Source organism: Buteo buteo, chromosome 11 (assembly GCF_964188355.1).
Source record: "Buteo buteo chromosome 11, bButBut1.hap1.1, whole genome shotgun sequence".
NCBI classification, from domain to species: Eukaryota; Metazoa; Chordata; class Aves; order Accipitriformes; family Accipitridae; genus Buteo; species Buteo buteo.
Window position 1 is genome coordinate 28,680,211 of NC_134181.1, and position 18,077 is coordinate 28,698,287.

The window sequence follows — 18,077 nt, forward strand, 5'->3', positions numbered from 1 at the left end:
CTTTTCTCTCCTTACACAAGGAGCAGCGCCAATGCCCAGCGAACACCAGCAAGCTCGGCTCCCCCGAGGAGAGCAGTGCTGCTGCCGGTCTGGGACCAAGGCAGGGAGCGCGGACACCTGGAGCATCCCACCGAGCCTGAGGAAACCCCTGAGCCCTTCACCTATCAATGCACAAATGGCCCCAGATGGTCCCAGTTATTGTCCCAAAGCCACAGCTATCCACCAACACCATCCGATCCCGGGGGCACAGAGGGACTCGTGCCCTCTGTGACATGCTGGCTCCAGTGCTGCTTGAAGCAGTGGGGGTGTGTGCAGAGAAACGAAATTTAATTATTTTTTTTTTAAGAATGAATGAGGAAGAGACATTATTGGGGAAATTTCCTTTTGGGAAGTTCTGGCACAAAGACAAATTGAAATATTTCAATGCAGGCTGGGGACTGAGTCTTGGATAAAAATAAAGTGGGAGGCGGCAGCACCTTCCCAATGACATTAGCTCCATTTATCTCCCCGATGACGCTGCAGCCATTTCACTGGCAGTGTACAAAGGCATTAGAAGTTACATTTTCCTTCACTATTTCTCAAATATATTTATGCTGGAAGATGTTTGTGGAGGTACGTCGTGTGCCTCGGGCAGAGGATTAATTCCAAACTGTCACCTCGCTTTTTGATGGGTTTGTAAATTCTGCTCTGTTGATTTGTACTCTCAGTAAATTGATAAAATCCTCTTTCCAAAACCTAATACACCATTTAGAGCTCACCAGGGTTTTAGACCTCATTGGCTCACATATTTATGTAAATATAGTGTCCAACAGCAATTTAAAAACTGCTGTGTGAATAATCTGGATGGATGATAAGGAGGGAAGGGAACCAAGTTGTCTGATGGGGGCTGTGTGCTCTGGAAAGCAGGTTTTCCACATCTCGGGGTGCCAGGTTTGGGGGCGGCTTTCTAGGTGAGTGGCTGTTTTGGGCAGCATTGCCCCAGGATCCGTCCCCTCTGCACCAGAGCTGACTAACCCTGACAGTGTTGGGAATAGTCTGACGTCTCTAAAGATGCTCTCGGGGCCGGAGTGCGGCGATGCATCCCACCCTAGGCCAGCCTGGGTACCGGGCTGACAGAGCCGTGCACTCCCCTGCCCCACTAACAGCGAAGCAGCACTTGGATCACAGTTTTAATGCACCATCTACCTTTCTTATTGTAAATCCTTCTCACGCAATGGGGGAAAGGATGGCTGATATGTCCAAGTGGACATCTGCTCTGTTGTATTTGCAGAGCTCCTCGCTGTGGGCAGGGATGCTGCTGGTGTGCTGGGAGCCCTGGGAGGCTGTTAGGGCTCATGCGAAAGTAGTCTTTCAATTTAGGGACTTGGTGTCTTTGCAGATGGAAGTTTCGGGCTGTGAGGAATAGCCTGATTTTTTACAGAAATTGCATTTAAATCATCGTCAGAAAACGCAAGCCCCATTCCCGTGTATCGTCATGCAGCCCCGTTGTCAGGGGAAGAGCTGCAGGGTTGCGGGAAGGCGGCGGAGGGGATATCAGAAGTGATGTCCTCTGGTATTGTCCCCCAGCCACCAATCTACCCGAGATGAAGGATCTCATCCACAAAATGTTGACATGCTCCATTAATCCACCCAAAAAAGTCAGACGGAGATTCTCTCTTGAATTTTAAATATTTTCAGCTGTTATGACTAGCTCTGAACTCACCCCGAATTGACCAGTTTCCAGAACATTCCCTCACTCCCCCCCGCATGTTATTCCTGTTTCAATTAGTGCCTGCGTGCTCAGACTAATTAATATCTTCATCAGTTTGTTGCTTTGCTCACAGAACTACACCGAGCCCACCAGCGACTGCCACAAGACCTCGTGGGAGACCCCTCCAGCCGGCTCAGCCATCCCCTCGCCTTCCCTACCGGAGGGGACCGGCAGCAGAACTGCTCCCACCGGCACCTGCCTGCTGGCTCCTGCCTGCCCCTGCCTGCTCGGCCCAAGCTCTCCATGGCACTGCCAGGTCCCCGCAATAGTTCCTTTCTTGATGGGCTGATACACGTCACCAGAACTCCCCCGGCAGCCCTGGGGACCATGTTTGCTGTCTCTTCTTTGGGGTCACCCCTGCAGAGCCACCTCTCCCGAGCATGACTCCTGGCACCTCAGGTCCTTGCTTTGGTGCATAATGCACAAGTGTGCAAGACAGTGAGACAGACAGAGGTGTGAAAATCCTTTTTGCTGAGCACATTACGCTTCTCCGGGATCAGCCCCACAGATATTCCTTCTGTCACACTTGAATTTTTGGATGCCTTTGCATTTGGCACCAAATTTCCTTCCCAGACTAAAGCTTTGCATTTGGAATCACACCTTCAGAGCTCGGTTTAGTGGCCAGGCTGCTCATACGTTCCCTCCCCACTGCCAGGAGCTTGGCTTTCGGTTGCATAAAGTTTCCTTGTACCTTCTGGCTGCAGCCATCTGTCCTGGGGTGCTAATGCCCTTTTTCTTTCTGCACCCCTTAACCCTGCCAGAGGGGATGCAGAGCCAAGCTCCTGGCCCTGCCCTTGGGGGAGTCAGTCGGGCTCTCCAGGGGTTGAACACCTTCTACTGCAGGCGACGGGATCCTGGGGTCGGGAAAAGGGAGAAAGGGCTGGACAAATCTGTGCTTGTCCCTGCACAACACAGACCTGGCAAACCCAGGGGGAGCTTCCGTGCTACACATCAGGAAAGCTCCAGGTTCAGCCAGCACTCAGGTCCCTTTTGGTCAACTGCTTTTCTGGCCTCTCCCCAGGGAAAGAAAAAGGAGGAAAAAAGAAAAAAAGAAAACGGCTAAGTTGGGGCTGTGCTCTCTGCTCGTACAGTGAGCATGTCAGCCTCAGCTGTGCCACAGCCATGAATTTTGGCAAACAAAAGAGGGAACAGAGGGGAAAGCAGCTTCTCAGTACTCCAGGAACACAGTCCCACCCCGAGCAAGGGGAGGTCTCCCAGTCGGGGACAGCATTACCTCTGTGTGCCCACAGCCCTGAGCCCCCCCAGCCACCATGGGGACAGACCATGGCAGCAGAGGGTCCCCCGTGCCACGGGGCTGTCAGCCCCCCTCTCCACCCTTGCATCTGGCCAGCCGGGGATGATAGCCACCCCAGGAGGACCATGCGGCTGAATTCAGGCTCCCCCTGCTCGCTCCCTTGCAGGCTCTGGATGCAGACAAGGACTGGGCCACTCAGCTGGATCTCTGCTTTTACAAATCAGTGCAACTCCAGCAGCTTTAACGGCGTGATGCTAACTCACAGCAACATGCTTCAAAGGGTTTGTTATTCCACATCCATGTCATCTAAGAAAGACATCGGGCCAGAAATAGTGTCTTCTTGAAAGCGCAGGAGGAGGGGTCCCTGTCTGCACCAGCCGCAGCCCCCAACTTCTAAAGTTCCCAGCATGTCCTTGCTGATGACACACACCCCTGGTTTTTGGGCATCCTGGGGCTGCCAGGGTGCACCGAGCTGTGTCAGGACACGGGCACCGGCCACGACTGCTTAAGCATCTCCCCAACCACAGGGACCACGGCTACAGATTCACGTCGAAGATCAGCAATGCTTGCACTTGCTTATTAAGCCTATGCCGTAGGCTCTGCTAGAAATCCATAACGCTTCACTCTCCATTATGAAAAATGAGTCTCCCCTCCTCCAGCTGTTTCCCAGCTTTGCCTCTTCCACCCCAAGCTCTGGTCGGCTCCTCCAGCTGCCCAGCTCCGTGGATCTCCTCTGATTTCTGAAATCCTTCCAGCTGAAGTCTGAGCCATAACAGAGCTGAGTGATAAGGGGGTCGCTGCAAGTATCAGGAGTTCATTTATTCCCCTTCTTCATCTTCCCAGTGGTGTAGCTGCTGTAGCAATCGCTCCGGGGGACAGCTGTGGGCGAGCAACCCATCCTGCCCCAGCAGCTCCGCTTTCCTCAGGAGAGCCGCTGAAATGCGTGGGCTCGGGGCTGGGCTGCAGAAGCTCCCTGAGCATGTGTCGGTCTGTCCTGGGCTCTCCTCTCCTGCCAGGACAAGGCTGCAGCAGGCAGATCTTCACCGGAGCAGAATGCAGATGGAGTGGACCAGCCCCACAGGGCGGTGCAAGAACATCCTTAACAAGTTGTCTGTTAACAAGCTGTGAAACGAGACAGACAGACAGGCAGCTGGCGGCCTGTCCTCTGAAATGAAGGACACCTTCCCTTAGCCCCTCAGCAGAAAAGGGTTGCTTTCTGCAAAGCATTTCTCCTTCACATCATCCTGGCTCATGCAGACTGAGTTACCCAGACAGAGAGTTGGACCCGGGGCTGCAGTGAGAGCGGCTGAGGTACCTGTATCACGCGGGTCTCCTCCCTGCATCTGATCTGGGCACCGTTCACGTGCGCATCAGCACGAAAAACAATCTGGTTAAGCAGGTCCTTTTGGGAAGGGCTCTGGAAAGCCATGGAAGACAGTTATGAGCAGCAGCTGAACCACAGCAACCTGAGTCAGAGTGACGCCAAATCCTCCCTCGCCCCCCCCCGCAGCCTCCCCAGAGCCTTCCTGACACTCGGTGCTTTGCTCTCCATCTCGACAGGGCAGCAGCGTGCAGCACAGAGCTGTGCCCACGTCAGAGACGTCCCAGGTTTCACCTGGGATCACAGAGCTCCAGTTCCGTGGGGTCCAGTGTTTTAACCTTAGGACACGTTAAAGATCGTTCTGTCTCTCTTTGAATCACGTCTTTTGCCAAACACCTCTTCCCTTTGAGTCAGCAGAGGTAACAATAAGCCCCGTGCATGGCCGGTGCCGCTGGCGGGGGCAGGGGGGGTCCCGGTCCTTCTGCACCCCTTTGACAGCGGTCCCATGGCATGTTCTTGTGGCTGGTTTGCCAAACCAGCATGTGTGTGACCTCCCTCTGAAAGCAGCAGTGGAAAAGCAGCTTCACTGGGCTCTGCCTGTGCCCTCCCCGAGGGACGTCGGTCCTGGCCCAGCATGGCCAACACAAGGACTTTGAAGTTCTTTTGTTTGCAGCCCTGCCTGCTCTGCCACCCCTAAACCCCCCTGTCCGGGAGGACACACACTCCTCCCGGCCGCTGCTCCGAGGCCACGGCTGGAGGGATGGCAGGTCCCCATCCCCACTGCTATGGGTGCTGGCACCGGTTGCACCCTGGGGTTTCTGCTCCTGAGCCGTGGTCTGCTGGAAACATCGGCTTTGGCCCCGCACGCCGCTCCGCTAACGAAGGGGAACGGTCAGGTATCGCCAATGGCCCCGGAGCTTGCCCCGCGCGACGTGCTGGATACCGGTGTGGTTCATCCTGGTACGCGCTCTGCTGAAGCCCTGAAGGGGGGCGGGAGGCCAGGGTGATCCCCCCGCAAACCCACTGGGTCCCTCGGACCGAAGCAGGGACACATTCCTGCCTTACAGAGCACCCTCTGCCTGGCAAGTCAAGTGGTTAAAGACACAGAACTATCTCACCACTGAATTCAGCAATTTCATACCCCTGACAAGAGTGTAAATCCATCCTGATGGACTGGAAAATTGGAAAGCCGGTGCTCACGCTGTATTTTCTATAGACATCTATTTGAACTCCCGAAAGATACATTTATTGGCAGGCTCCAGTTCCAGCCATGTAACTGCACGTTATGCTAATTAAAATATAGCCTGTGGTTTGTAACAGGATTTCCTTGGAGCATATTTTACTGTTCAGTAACCACTTTCAAATATTTGAAAAATAAAATCGCATCAAGTAAATAACTTTTGGATTGCTCACAGAAGGTTAGGGTTTTTTTTTTTTCAAAGCCCACTGGAACTGGCTGTACTCATTGCAATGACAGAGGATGTAAAATACACTGATTTCTGAGGCTGCTTGTAGTCTAGATCAAAAGCTGCGTGTTATTTAATCATACAGAGCCCATTTCATTTTAAAAAAAATCTGTTTGTACAGAATGGGATAACGAAGCGGCAAAGCGCTCGCTCTGACCCTGAATACCCACAGGAACAACGCTGCCCTCGAGCAGGACGTGCCATTCTCACACCAGCCAGTTTTAACACCCTTGTTACTCATCCAGTGATGACCGGCCACACGTCTGTGCACACCACCTCATCTGTGACTTATTATCTATTAATTTCTGAACCCAGCAGAATCTGACTTAGAGTTACAAGGGATGGATCACACACTGGTATGTTCTGCACTTCCCTTTTTACATGGTTTGCGATTATAAGACCTCTGTGTGGCATTCTGTATGCCAAGTGGGCACATTTAGCTTAACTGGTCTACAGCCTGCCTCTTCAGCCCCCAAATACGTGTATCAAGTTCCTCACTGAAAGAGAAGTTAAAAATGTATAGAAGGAAACATTTATGACACTGTAACATCTACAAAACCTACACTTTAAATAGCATCTTTATATTTGTAATGGCAAAAATACAGGAGAAGTAGAGGGCTAAGAAATACTAATTTCATTTGCTACTGATCCAGACTTCCCCCATTCTTTCTGCTAAGGAGGAGAGGAGGAAGAAGAGACATTTATTATGGCCTCTGATACCTCCCCATCAGACAAATTCCATTCCCCGTTCGTTATCTGCGGCCGCCCAGCCCGCTGGCAGCCTGACTGTGCTATTATCTCATTGCTGGAGGTGATACCGCTCGGGGTGCTGTCGATTGCAACGAGAGCACACCGCTCACTTGTTGCAGCCCTCGACGAGTTCACGCTCCGTTTTCCTTGCTGCTGGACACACCTGACTTTCTGAAAAATTCTCTCGTGGTGCTGCGCTCACCACAAAGCCAAGTGAATCTCTGTGGCTTGCTGTTCCGCTGTGACAACTAGCCTAGAGGTGCTCTGACGCCTTGAAGAAAAGACAGGGGAGCACAGATGATGGGGCTACAGAGGAGCCCAATGCTCAGCACCCCCCGGATTGCATTTCTGCTCCAGGAAGGATTTGCTGGTCTCATCACAACCTCTAGTGGACACTGGTCCGCATGGCCACTGCCACACCGAAGGGGATATATTTAGAAACTCTGGGTCTCCCAAGAGGTCCAGCCGTACCCAACCATCCCCAACGCCCGGGCTTTGCCAAGCGCTGGTGCCAGCCTGAGCCCACCCGAGAAGCGCAGGCAGCGCAGGCAGCGCAGGCAGAGCTGCCGCCCTTCCCTACCCGCAGCCACCAGACTGGACGTGGCCTGCCCCGCACGCCTCGTGTTTGCACACTGCATTCACACGATGCTAAAGAAGTATCTATGTCGATGACCGTGCTCCTCGCCCGCTGCTGCCCGGAGCCTCCTGGCACAAGTCCTTGCAAGGGGACGTGCCTCTGCTGCCTGTTCTGCTGCTGTGCTCTGTGCTGGGGGGGAGCGGATGCCCAGAGGAGAGGCTTTCACACCTCCTCTCTGTTGATCTAAATGGCTCCACGAGTGCAAAGCACCAAAAAGCCACCAGCTGAGCAACCGATGGGTGCAAGTCATGTGAAATTAGCTGTTTCTTGAAAGAACGAACCGAAAGAGCAGGCAGATGGAGCACAACAAACCATCTCTCAGCAGGGTCTGATCCTGCTCCCCCTCACAGTTTGAGAACAGCAGGGCTTGCTAATCTGGGCCCTGGCTGTGACCTCCCGCAAACAAAGTGACAAGCCTCCCCCCCCCGGCACGGGGAGAGCTGCCATGCCGCCACTGGCTCCAGGGCTGCATGTGCAGGAGTTTGGGATTTTACAGCAATAATTCACCGAACCTTGTAAAGGGTCAACTATTTATCAGCTCCCTCTCTGCCAAGGAGAGAGGAGTTCAGTACGCTGTGTTCTCCTACCCTGAGATTTATGACAGATCGTGCCTACCATAAGGGCTAAATCCTGTTCCTGAGGAGCTGGGCTCCCTGCCGGTGCTCCCAACCGGGTGCTTGGGACCGGGGCAGCCCTCCTGCCTCCAGGGCACAAGGCAGCGGCAGAGCTGTAAGCCCTGTACTGGGCCCTGCACTCACTCAGTTTGTTTGCCGAGCCCCCCCAGCCCCCCCACGGTGGCACAGGGACTATTGCTGTACGCACACAACCCCTGCAGCAGCTCGCCAGCAGCCTGGACGAGAGTGTTTGTGTAACACACTGGAGAAATGTGTCTTTCTGTTTGTTCTGATGCTGAAACAGGATGCCAGCAATTGTGGATAGGGACTTCAGATCTGATTCCTTCATATGTACGTGCATGTACAGAACACAAACCGTGCCGGTGAGAGAGAAAATGCCATAATCTATGCCCATTTTTGTTTTGTTACCCAGAAAGAAGGATGGATTCTGTAATATAATCCCTGGATGGAGAGCTGGGTTTAAGACCGAAAAGTGAAAGTCTTTTAATGCAATCTGAACATGAGAACAGAAACCGAAGCCGGGCGGGCAGCATTGCACAGCACTCCTGACACCAGGAGCTGTTAATCTTTGCCAAAAACACACCATCGGCCCTTGAGGTCAGCCTCCCAGGCCCTGCACGAACACTGCAGCACAGGCAGACGCTGGCCTCTCCCGTCCTCCCTCTGACCAATCCGCACTGGTAACCGCAGCCAGCAGCACACCAAAACCCGGCTGCCTCGTCCCCGCAGCCTTCCAGTTACGAGAGACCAGGAGCAGGCACCGGTTTAGGGATCTTTAAGCGACCGCGCTAGTTTGCAATGACTTTGTCAAGTCACCCGCAAACGGGTCCCGAAGCCAAATCTTAGGTCTGTCATCACGGTGGTGGGAAAGGGAGAAGGAGCGGATTTGCGTGGAAACGTGAAACATGCGGAATGAACGTGCAGCCCCTGGGTTAAACGCTCCCCACTCCACGGCCAGCCCCTGCGTGCCCGAGCCGGCGGGACGGGAACACCGGCAGGGACCCGGCACCGGGGGGGCTGGGGACAACGGGGGGCTGGGGACACCGGGCTGCTCTCCCTGCGGCAGGGAGGCAGAGGGTCCGGCACGGCTCCCCGGGAGGACACGGCCGCCCTGAGCCTGTGCTTCCCCGTTCGAAGGCGGCTGCCCCGGGCGGCCCCGGCAGGACCGGGCGGCGGCGGCGGGAGCTGTCCGCCCCGCGGTGCTGAGCCGCCTCTGTCCTGCCGGGCCCCGCTCCCGCCGCCGGTGCCGGCGCAGTGCTCTCCCAGCAACGCCAGAAGTTTCAGCCCTGCCCGGGGAGCAGCAGAAGCTGGGGGGTGGGGGGGTGTCCCCGGCCTGGGGTGGCACGGCCGGTTCCAGCAGCCCCTCCCGGGCCGGCTGCCCCCTCCCCGGTCACGGCCGCGTTCCCCCTCACCCCCCTCGGCCCCGGCCGGTGCCTCCTCCCCGGCAGCGCTCGCACCCCCCCGTCCCCGTCCCCCCCCCCCGGCCGGGAGGCGCAGGGCCCCAGCAACCGTGCCCGAGGACCCCCGCTCCGCTCCGCTCCGCTCCGCGCCGCAGCCCCGGCCCGCTCCGCCCCGCTCCGCCCCGCTTACCTGGGCGCGGGGCCGCCGGGCTGCCCAGCAGCAGGGCGAGCAGGCAGAGCCCGCGGGGCCCCGGCATGGTGCGGCGGCGGCGGCGGGCGCGGCGGAGCCTCCGCGCTGCTGCGAGCCGAGCCGAGCCGAGCCGAGCCGAGCCGAGCGGGGCCGGGCCGGGGGCGGGGGCGGGGGCTGGGGCTGCCGCCGGAGCCGGAGCCGGCGCGGGGGAGCGGGCGCGGCGGAGGGCGGAGGAGAGGAGCGGCGCGGCTCGGCGCGGCGCGGCGCGGAGCGGAGCGGCTCGGCGCGGAGCGAGCGGCGGGGGAGGGCGCCGCGGCCGCCCCGGCCCCCGCGCAGCGCCGTGCGCTCCGGCCCCGCCCGCGGCTCCCCCGGCCCCCACCCCCCCGGCTCGCCCCAGCCCCACCGACCCGCTGCTCTTCCCCGGGGCCCCTCAGTCTCCCCGGTTCCCCACGGCTTCCTCCCTTCCCCCTGCTCCTCCGGGCTCCCCCCGGCTCCGTTGCCCCCGGCAATGCCCCCCAGCCTGGGCAGTGCTCCCTACTGCGGGCCCCCGCCCAGCCTGTGCCCAGTCTCTTGTATCATCTCACCGCCCCTTGTCCCCAAGCCCCCCCTTGCACCCCAAGCCCCTCTCAGCATCCCAAACTCCCCTCAGCAGCCCAAGCCCCCCTCAGCACCCAAAACCCCTGTCAGCATCCCTGGCCCTTCTCGGCACCCCAAGCCCCTCTCACCTCCCTGCCCGAGCCCAACCTTACCCCCCTTCCCTCCCCTCGGGCTCCCCAAAAGCAGGCTGTGAACAGGGCAGTGGTGCTAGGGGGGGCTCATACAGGCCCCGTGCCCCCCTTGGGATCATGGATGCACCAGGGTCTGGTCCCGCTGCTGGAGCCAGCAAAGCCAGGATGGCATGGACCTGCATGCCGTGGCCCAACCAGCTGCGCTGGGGCGATGGGCTCTGGGCATGTGAGAGCTCACGGTTTGTGGAAGATGCACAGGGCCCCCGTAATGTGGGGCTGGCACCTTGGCCATGGGGGAGCACTGGAGTTTCCTCAGCCCTGCAGCAAAAGAAGCAACGCACAGACAGTCCCTGCTCAGCGCCCCAGCCCCGGAGCTCCACAACCTTCCTGCCAACAGGTCTGATGGCCCCCAGGAACACTTTGCCCGGTCTGGTCCTGCCCATCCCCCTGCCTGGGCCACCGGCAGCTGCAGTAAACTGAGAGAGCTTCCAGCAGGCCCCTCCTGAGCCCATCAGAGCACACAGAGTAATTACACTGGCTTTGATAAGAACAGGAACGGAGGACTTTGTTCTCTTGAAATCCCAAATCCTACCCTGAAATGTTTACTGTAAATCACCTCCTGGTGCGAGCTGCCTGGTCCTCCCGGTCACTCTGCCTGTTAAGTCAAATAGCCAGAACAATGCCATGAAGCACGACACAAGTGTCAGACACCACAAGATCGAGGCCAGTCTTTCCCCCAAATAGCCAGTTTGTTGATGCTGCCATCTGAGAAGTCCCTGCTACCTTTGAGAAAGCAATTACACTGATTCGGTTACCTCAGCAACAATAATCAAGTACTGGTATCACTACAAATGCCACCACGCAGAACACATCAAGTCAAGAAACCATCCAAACATGGGGACTGATCCTGCTGCCTTTTTCCCTGCTGGGCTCTGCAGAGTTCCTCCACCCGACACAAGGAGAAGCAGCAGCCTGGGGATTTTGAGGAGCGTGAAGCCGGCTGTGCGGGCAGTGGGGTCATTTGCATTCCCTGTGTCACTCCTAGCTGCTGCCAGCTGGGAGCAGTTGGGCAGCAGGCAAGAGAAGGACAAAATAAGAAAGGGAGAGGAATCACTGAGAGGTGCAGTATATTATTTAACACCGTCATTTTCATATACAAAGTGGGATTCACTTGCTCGGAGGTTTAATTTGGTCTAACAAAGCTATCTGCAGCAGAGCGAGCGCAGCCTGCTCTGGTCCCCCCTCTGCTCCATTCCCGGCTTCCCTCCCGACCTGCCGTTATTAAAGATAAAAGTTGTCTCTCATTTAGCAGTTTTCCTTGAGTGATTTTTATTGTGTTCATCTGCATTGTAGTAAACTCCTAAGATAGCCAGATAATAACACCAGTGCCATGGTAACAGGCAGGAAAAAAAGAACAAATGCTGTATTTGTAATGCAGAAATACCCACTAAGTGGCAAAAGTTGTTAGCGATGGAGAGGGAACAGTTAAGCTCAAGCCTGAGCTCATCGGCCGGGATTGCAGCCGGCCCCAGCTCCCCACTGGCACAGCACCCCACCAGCCCAGGACATCGTGCCCAGCACCAGCTAGGGTTTGGCACTGCTTTGCTGAGACATGGTGGGGCTCTTGGGGTGCATTTCCCGACTGCCCACAGTGCCTGCACCTGGGGGGGGCTCAGCAGCTGCTGAGGATGGTGCTGCTCAGTGAGCCTGGGGGTCTCGCAGCAGTGCTGGGGTCCCCTCGCCCCTCCGGCAGCTTCGTTGGAGACTTGGGTGAGCTGGGAGGCAGCGGGGAGGAGGGAGTGCATGCAGGGGGACGGGGTGGGATGCACCGCAGGATGCGCTCCCCGTAGCTGGTGTGTAACAGGATGATCTGAATAATTTTCCTCCTGCAGCCTCCCCGCACAGCCAGCGCCGAGGCCTAATGGGCTGTGAAATTTCAGTCTGAGGAACAACGGCGATGTGCGCGGCAGGGGAGCCAGTGGCCTCGGTGCTCCCCAGGTCACTGAGGTCCTGCTGCCCCTGCCAAAACACCGGGCCCCTCCTACCTGCAGCTGGGACCTGCTGTCCCAAGCCCCCTCCGGCTGGACTGGCACCTCCAGCACCACACATGGCCATGCATCGTTGTGCATCGCCATGCATCACCACGCATCACCACGTGTGCAACCCGGCTGCATACAGGGAGCACTGCCGACAGGAGTGGGCGAGACGGCGGCTGTGGGAGCAGGCAGGGTAGGCAGCCGCAGGGGTGCATGTAAGAAAAAGAGAAATCTTTATTGCTCCTTCGGCAGCGCTTAGGGCTGGACATGTTTGCGTGGTCAGAAACCTGGGGTATTGGAAAGGAAATAAAGAGAAGCGTCTCCCGAGGCCACTTTAGTGGGCATTGCTCTAATTAGCACCATGTTCATCGGCAGTTACCTCAGACCTTTGATTAACAGTGAAGAAAATCAATAAGCACACTAAAAATTCAGATAAGTTTCACAGCTAATTTTAATTTCACATTTTAATCTTGTATTAATGTCAATCTTAATTACCATAATTAAGTCAGATGTGACTTAGCAAGAGAAGCTTGAAGATAAGACATTACAAGAAAGACAGTGCCTTTCTGGTGAGCAGGCAATTGCTGCTCACTATGGTTTGGGATGCGGCTGATGCCGGCAAGCCAGGGGCTCTGGGGGGACCACGGGGCACCGCGCTTTCCCATCCCTCCCGTTGTCCCCAGCCTCGCCTGCCTCCCTGCCTGGGGTCTGTCCCCTGCAATGCCGGCGAGAGCCTGAAGCCACTCAGACCTGCTTTGCCCCCATTTCAGGGTGTCCGAGTCTCCAGCCGCCTCACAGCTGCCTCCCTCTCCTTGGTGCACGGGAGCGCAGGGAGGTGTCAGCCTCGCCGTGCTGGCCATGCCTGCACTCCGCTTGTCACAGCTGGTGAGATCCATGAGATCCAAACCGCCCGGAAAATCAATCTCTCATTTATTTTCATGATGGTGATGCAGCAGCCCAGTGCTGCTGCATTTGCTCTGCAGTTACACCTATCGATCGCCACCCGCTCTCAGCTCCCTGCACCTCGCTGGGCAGGAGCCGTGCTAGCCGGGGACTCCGTCCAGCCTGCGCAGCCCCTAAGGAGCCCTTGGACACATTGCCTTGCGGGAAGCATCCTGTAGCTCTGCAGCATCTGCCCCACAGTGGGGTGGGACCGATCCTGGGGCCATAGGAGCCCCCCAGCACCTCCCAGACAGCTGCTGCCACGTCAGTGGGCACAGACCAGGCTGGCACATGGCACAGCACCAGAGCACCCACCTTGCAGGGTTGCTTGGTGTGCTGAAACCTGCAAGTGCAGGAGCAGGGACGACGCAGAGACATGGTCTGTATTTCTGCACATCCCCAGGCTGGCTGTTCCTGTCCGGGCAGGGGGACTGCAGGGATTTCGCCAGTGATGTTCGCTGTGCTGCCAGCAAGGGAGCCAGCATCCTTGCAGGTTTTACTGTCCCCCAACCATATCGTGAACCTCGCTGAGTGCTCAGCCTGCAGAAGAGCTAACGAGCTGACTCCCTGGATCTGAAGCTCTCTAGCTCAGCTGGGAGGCTGGGAACCCTTAGCTGCCCCTGGTGATTTTATGGACAGTGACACATCTCTGGGCCCTCGTTCCCAGCCCTGAGGGTGTCCCCTGCAAGGACAACCAGGTCCTCCCCGAGCCCAGGCCGGAGCATCACTGCCAGATGCCGGTCAGTGGTGCTGGGTCAGGGGAGGATGCACCAGCTGCAGCCGAGCAGGGATGCAGAGAGCAAACCCGCGTATCAGCTGCGCTCAGCAGCACGTGCCAGGAGCGAGCGGCCATGGTAGCACCTCCAGTGCTGTGGGAAGGAGCTTTCCCAGTGTGGCCACAGCAGTTTCTCCTGATGAGCTGAGAGCTCCACTCTGAGCTACCAGAAACCTCGCTGAAGAGCATCTCACGGCTTAAATGCGGGTTGGGTGCAGGTCCCTTTCCCCAGTGCCAGTGTAAAGAGGGCAGGGGCTCAGAGCAGAGATGCTGTTGGTCAGCAGCAGGATGGGTTTTCCTGGTGCTTGTGGGGCACTGAGGCCCCAGTGCTGGGGGGTGCAGGACAGCCCTGGGTGGGAGAGGGGGATGGAGGTGCTGGGAGGACAGACCACAACCAGGGTACCTCTGGGGGTCCTGGCTCCAGACCCAGGCTCAGCTGCCCCAAAGCGCTCCAGGGCTCCTGTTTAGGACCCCAGACTGGTACAGCTGCTCTCTGGTGCGAAGGGGGCTCCTGTGAAGGCACACAAGGTCAGGCACGGGGTGCCAGGCTCCTGCCCCCCCCAAGTCCTTGGTGCGTATATGGGGCCAGCCTCCTCCCTGCAGCTTTCCTGGGAAGCTTTCACCCCCTCCTCTGCAGTGCCCGTAGGGGCTTCAATGGCAGAAGGAAGCGGAAAAATAACCTCGGCTTTAGACTTGGAAGCTGAGATCTCCTGTAGCGAAGATGAATGGTGGCTCTGAGGAGCGGTCTCCAGGCTCCGCTGGCTGGGGGGCATTGCTGGTGAGTGGCAATATTGTCCCAGGGCAGAAAAGACCTTTGTCCCTCTGAGATGGCAGAGCCACTCCAGCCTTTGGCTTTCGGAGCAGGCTGCCTCCCTGCTCTGCCTTACAAATGCCAGTGCTGAATGGGGGGTTTGAGTCTGAGGCCAGGCTCCGTTCCAGCCCCTTTGAGCAAGTGCCCGTGGGCACAGCTGGGGGCCCTTTCAGGAGGGAAGTCCTTGTTCCTTGTCAACAGAAGAAGACTTTGCACAGCTCAAAAATAGGCTTGCTATTGCCCATTGGGCTTTGGAGGGGGCCGAGAGAAACAAACCTGCAGTGGGTATGACAGGCAGCAGCGTCCCTGCCGAGCGGGTGGGAAGGGCAGCCTGCCCAGGGTGCTGGGTGACCTGGCCAGGGCTGGGGGGCTGTGAACCGCAGCATCACCTCTGCACCCCACCTCGGCATCCCTCAGCGATGGGATGCAATGCCCCTGCATGGGCGATTGGTCACAGCACGGCTTTGCAGAGCCCCTGTGGCACATCCCAGGGAGCCATCCCGTTGTCAGAGCAAAGGCTCTCATCACGCAGCAGGGATGAAGCTTGGGAGCACTTACCTGAGCTCATGGCACCTTAATTCCCCAGCCATAAAACAGGACATTTTTTTATCCTCTATGCATAATTCATAGCTTCATTAACTAAAACTCCTCATTGCAGCACCCAGAGAGGCTCCCACCAGCTTCAGGCACTGCAGCTCTTCCAACACCCTCTGATCCATGGTTGACAGGTTCTTTACCAAGGCAATAATGCTGGTCCAGTTGCCATACCTATAACTCACTGCTGCACTGTGCTGTCCAAAAGTTTTTAAAGACTTTTAAGTTGTGATTTTCAGTTTTTTGTTCTGGCAGGATTTGCATCAGGCAAAGCAGGCAGGAGCAGTAGGCAGCTGAACTTCATGTCCGAGCTCCATGGCCAGCCCATACTGACCATCTCCACAAGTGCCTAGAGAAAACTCCCTTCCACATGCTGCCAGCTGCCAAAAAATACCTGCTCTGTTGAGACTTTCCTACCTGGGCCTCCATTCTCTGTATTCATTTCAAAATTGGTATTCATGCCAGGACACTGCTGGTATTTACTCATCACATCCCATATAAATTGCAAGGTAAGTTACTCTGCGCCAGATAATGTTACTGATACAGAAAACTGAATTTGTAAATTCATGAGTGCACAGAATTATGTTGTCCTATCTAGCAAATCTTCCTTGAAGAATACAAAGAAGTTTTGTTAGAACTTTTTTTTCAAGTGAGGCGAAGTGCAGCATGACTTTACTGCTATCCTACCAGCCTCCAGAAAAAGTGATTTCTTTGCCTCTGTGTTATTCTACACTTACTGTACTCTATTAACTGTCTCCAGGAAGATGTCCTGGCTCTCTCGCTTATACCAGTGTCTCTCCATGCTTTTTGGGGTCCCTTGGCCCTGGGCAGGAGGGCACAGCATCAATGCTGAGCATCTCGAGCCAGGCAGGAACACCCCAGGGAGGGCTCGAGATGTTTGTGGGACTGGCTTGGTGCAGCCTGCGGAACTTGACCCTGACCGCTGACCAGAGGTAAATATTTTTAATCCATCTGGCCCAAATAATTTCCCCACAGGAGTCTTGAAAAGCACTCTCTGAGGAGCTGATACAATCAGCATCTCTCGGTGATGCTGATTGGGAATAATCCCTGAGATGCCGGAGGGACTGGAGAGAGCAGGCGAGCACTACCATGGCACCAGCACCCAGGCAGGTGAGCCCAGCTGCTGGGCAGCACAGCCTGACAACGGGTAGATGAAAAGGAATAGTGAAATAAGGGAAATAGGAAAAAGAAGGAAAGAACAGATTACAATTAGCACCAGTAACCATGGCATTATGAAAACCAGATTTTGTCAGACAGCTGATTGTAATCTTTGAAGAGATTACACGTGATGGACAAAGGTATCTGAATCGCTATTACAGGTTGTTGTACTGTATTTGATGTGGTATCAAGCAGTATTCTCATGAAAAGCAGCATGATGCAGTATCAGTGCGGTGCATCTTAAGTGGGTTAAGAACCAGCTCATTGACAGATCTCAGAGAACAGCAATGAGGAATCATCTTCAAATGGAGGAATTATTAATGAGTCCGTTAAGAACTGGTGCTTAGCTCTGTCACTGCTTCACATTCTCACTTATGATCTGCAGGTAAATATAAAATCACTAGTGATTAGATTTACAAGCAGGAGATTAGCAGGCTGGTTAACTTGTGTGGAGACGTGCAACCTGGATCACAGTGCAGGGTGAATTATTAAACCAAATGTAGTTTAGCCAGTCAAACACTAAATTCCGTGCCATGAAACAGAGGGCCTTGGCATGGGAGAGCTGTGCTGTGGGCAGCAGTGGAAGGAACTCAGAGGTGCAAGAGACTGAAGGGTCCTTCTGCAGCAGCAAAAAGCAGTTGGCGTCACTCAGGTCGGAGAAACCCCCGTCGCGACGGCAGCTCCTGCAGCTGGAGCAAGGAGCAGTGCTTTACTTAATCACGGCATTGCAGAGAGGCAGCGGCAGCCCTCACGCACAGTACATTCCTGATGGGGTCTGTGCCTCGGCCAGCAGCAAAGCCATGGGCTAGCAGGGACATCTGCATCTTCCATGCTTTGGGCATCACCCAGGGAGCCAGCACCTGTGAATCAGGTGACCCAAGGGAGCAGGACAGTGGCATGAACCTGCAGCGAGTGGCCGTGCCTTGCCAAGGAGGCAGCAGTCCCCTCCCAGCCCACCCGTGGGTACTCCCCGGTGCCCTGGGGCTTGTTTTCTCTGCAGGGGCTGGTTCTGTCTTTGTGGGGGAAAAGGGGATTTGTTCTAAAGCTCTTTTCATGAAAAAAATCCATACTGTGCTGCTTTGCTCTGACCCATCTTCCAAGCTGTGATGCTTTAATTGATTAGCTTGTAAGAGCTTGGCAGCAGAGCCAGTGTTTTGTTGGTAGCGTTTCTGCAGCTCCCGCAGGTGGAAAGCCATTAACTGCCTCCAGACTTGTCCCTCTGCCTGCAAAGTGCCTTTGGGCGGACGCCTTTCCGTTGTTTTAAGGGAAAAGCCCCTAAAATACACAGTCCCTGTGGCTGTGGCTGGGTCAGCCCTTGCACTTTGCCTCGAGCTGGGAGGTCCCATGCACATTGCCACCCCCAGCCACGGTGCGGATACGCTGCCCGTCCTGCAGCCCTGAGAGGTTACACGGATACAGGCCTATTTATTCCAAGAGATCTTAGCCAAATAATAACGTTTCACTTGTGCAGAGCTATTATCAAGGCTTTCTCTAACTTCATGCTGCTGAGTGTGTCAGTATGATGAGGGGTTGGTAATAAACCTACCAGCAGTCACTAAGTGCTGCCATATAAATGCCTCCTCTGAAATAACAGTACTTTGGCTCCCA

General features: G+C 56.0%; 1 protein-coding gene across 1 annotated transcript in view; it reads right to left on the reverse strand.

The window, feature by feature from the left end:
* Positions 1-9,471, reverse strand: part of SEZ6L (seizure related 6 homolog like) — a 48,137-nt gene extending 38,666 nt beyond the window's left edge. The window contains exon 1 of the mRNA XM_075039679.1: positions 9,405-9,471. Within this exon, the coding sequence (XP_074895780.1) occupies positions 9,405-9,471 (67 nt within the window). The remainder of the gene's footprint in view (positions 1-9,404) is intronic.
* Between the last annotated feature and the right edge of the window lie 8,606 nt (positions 9,472-18,077).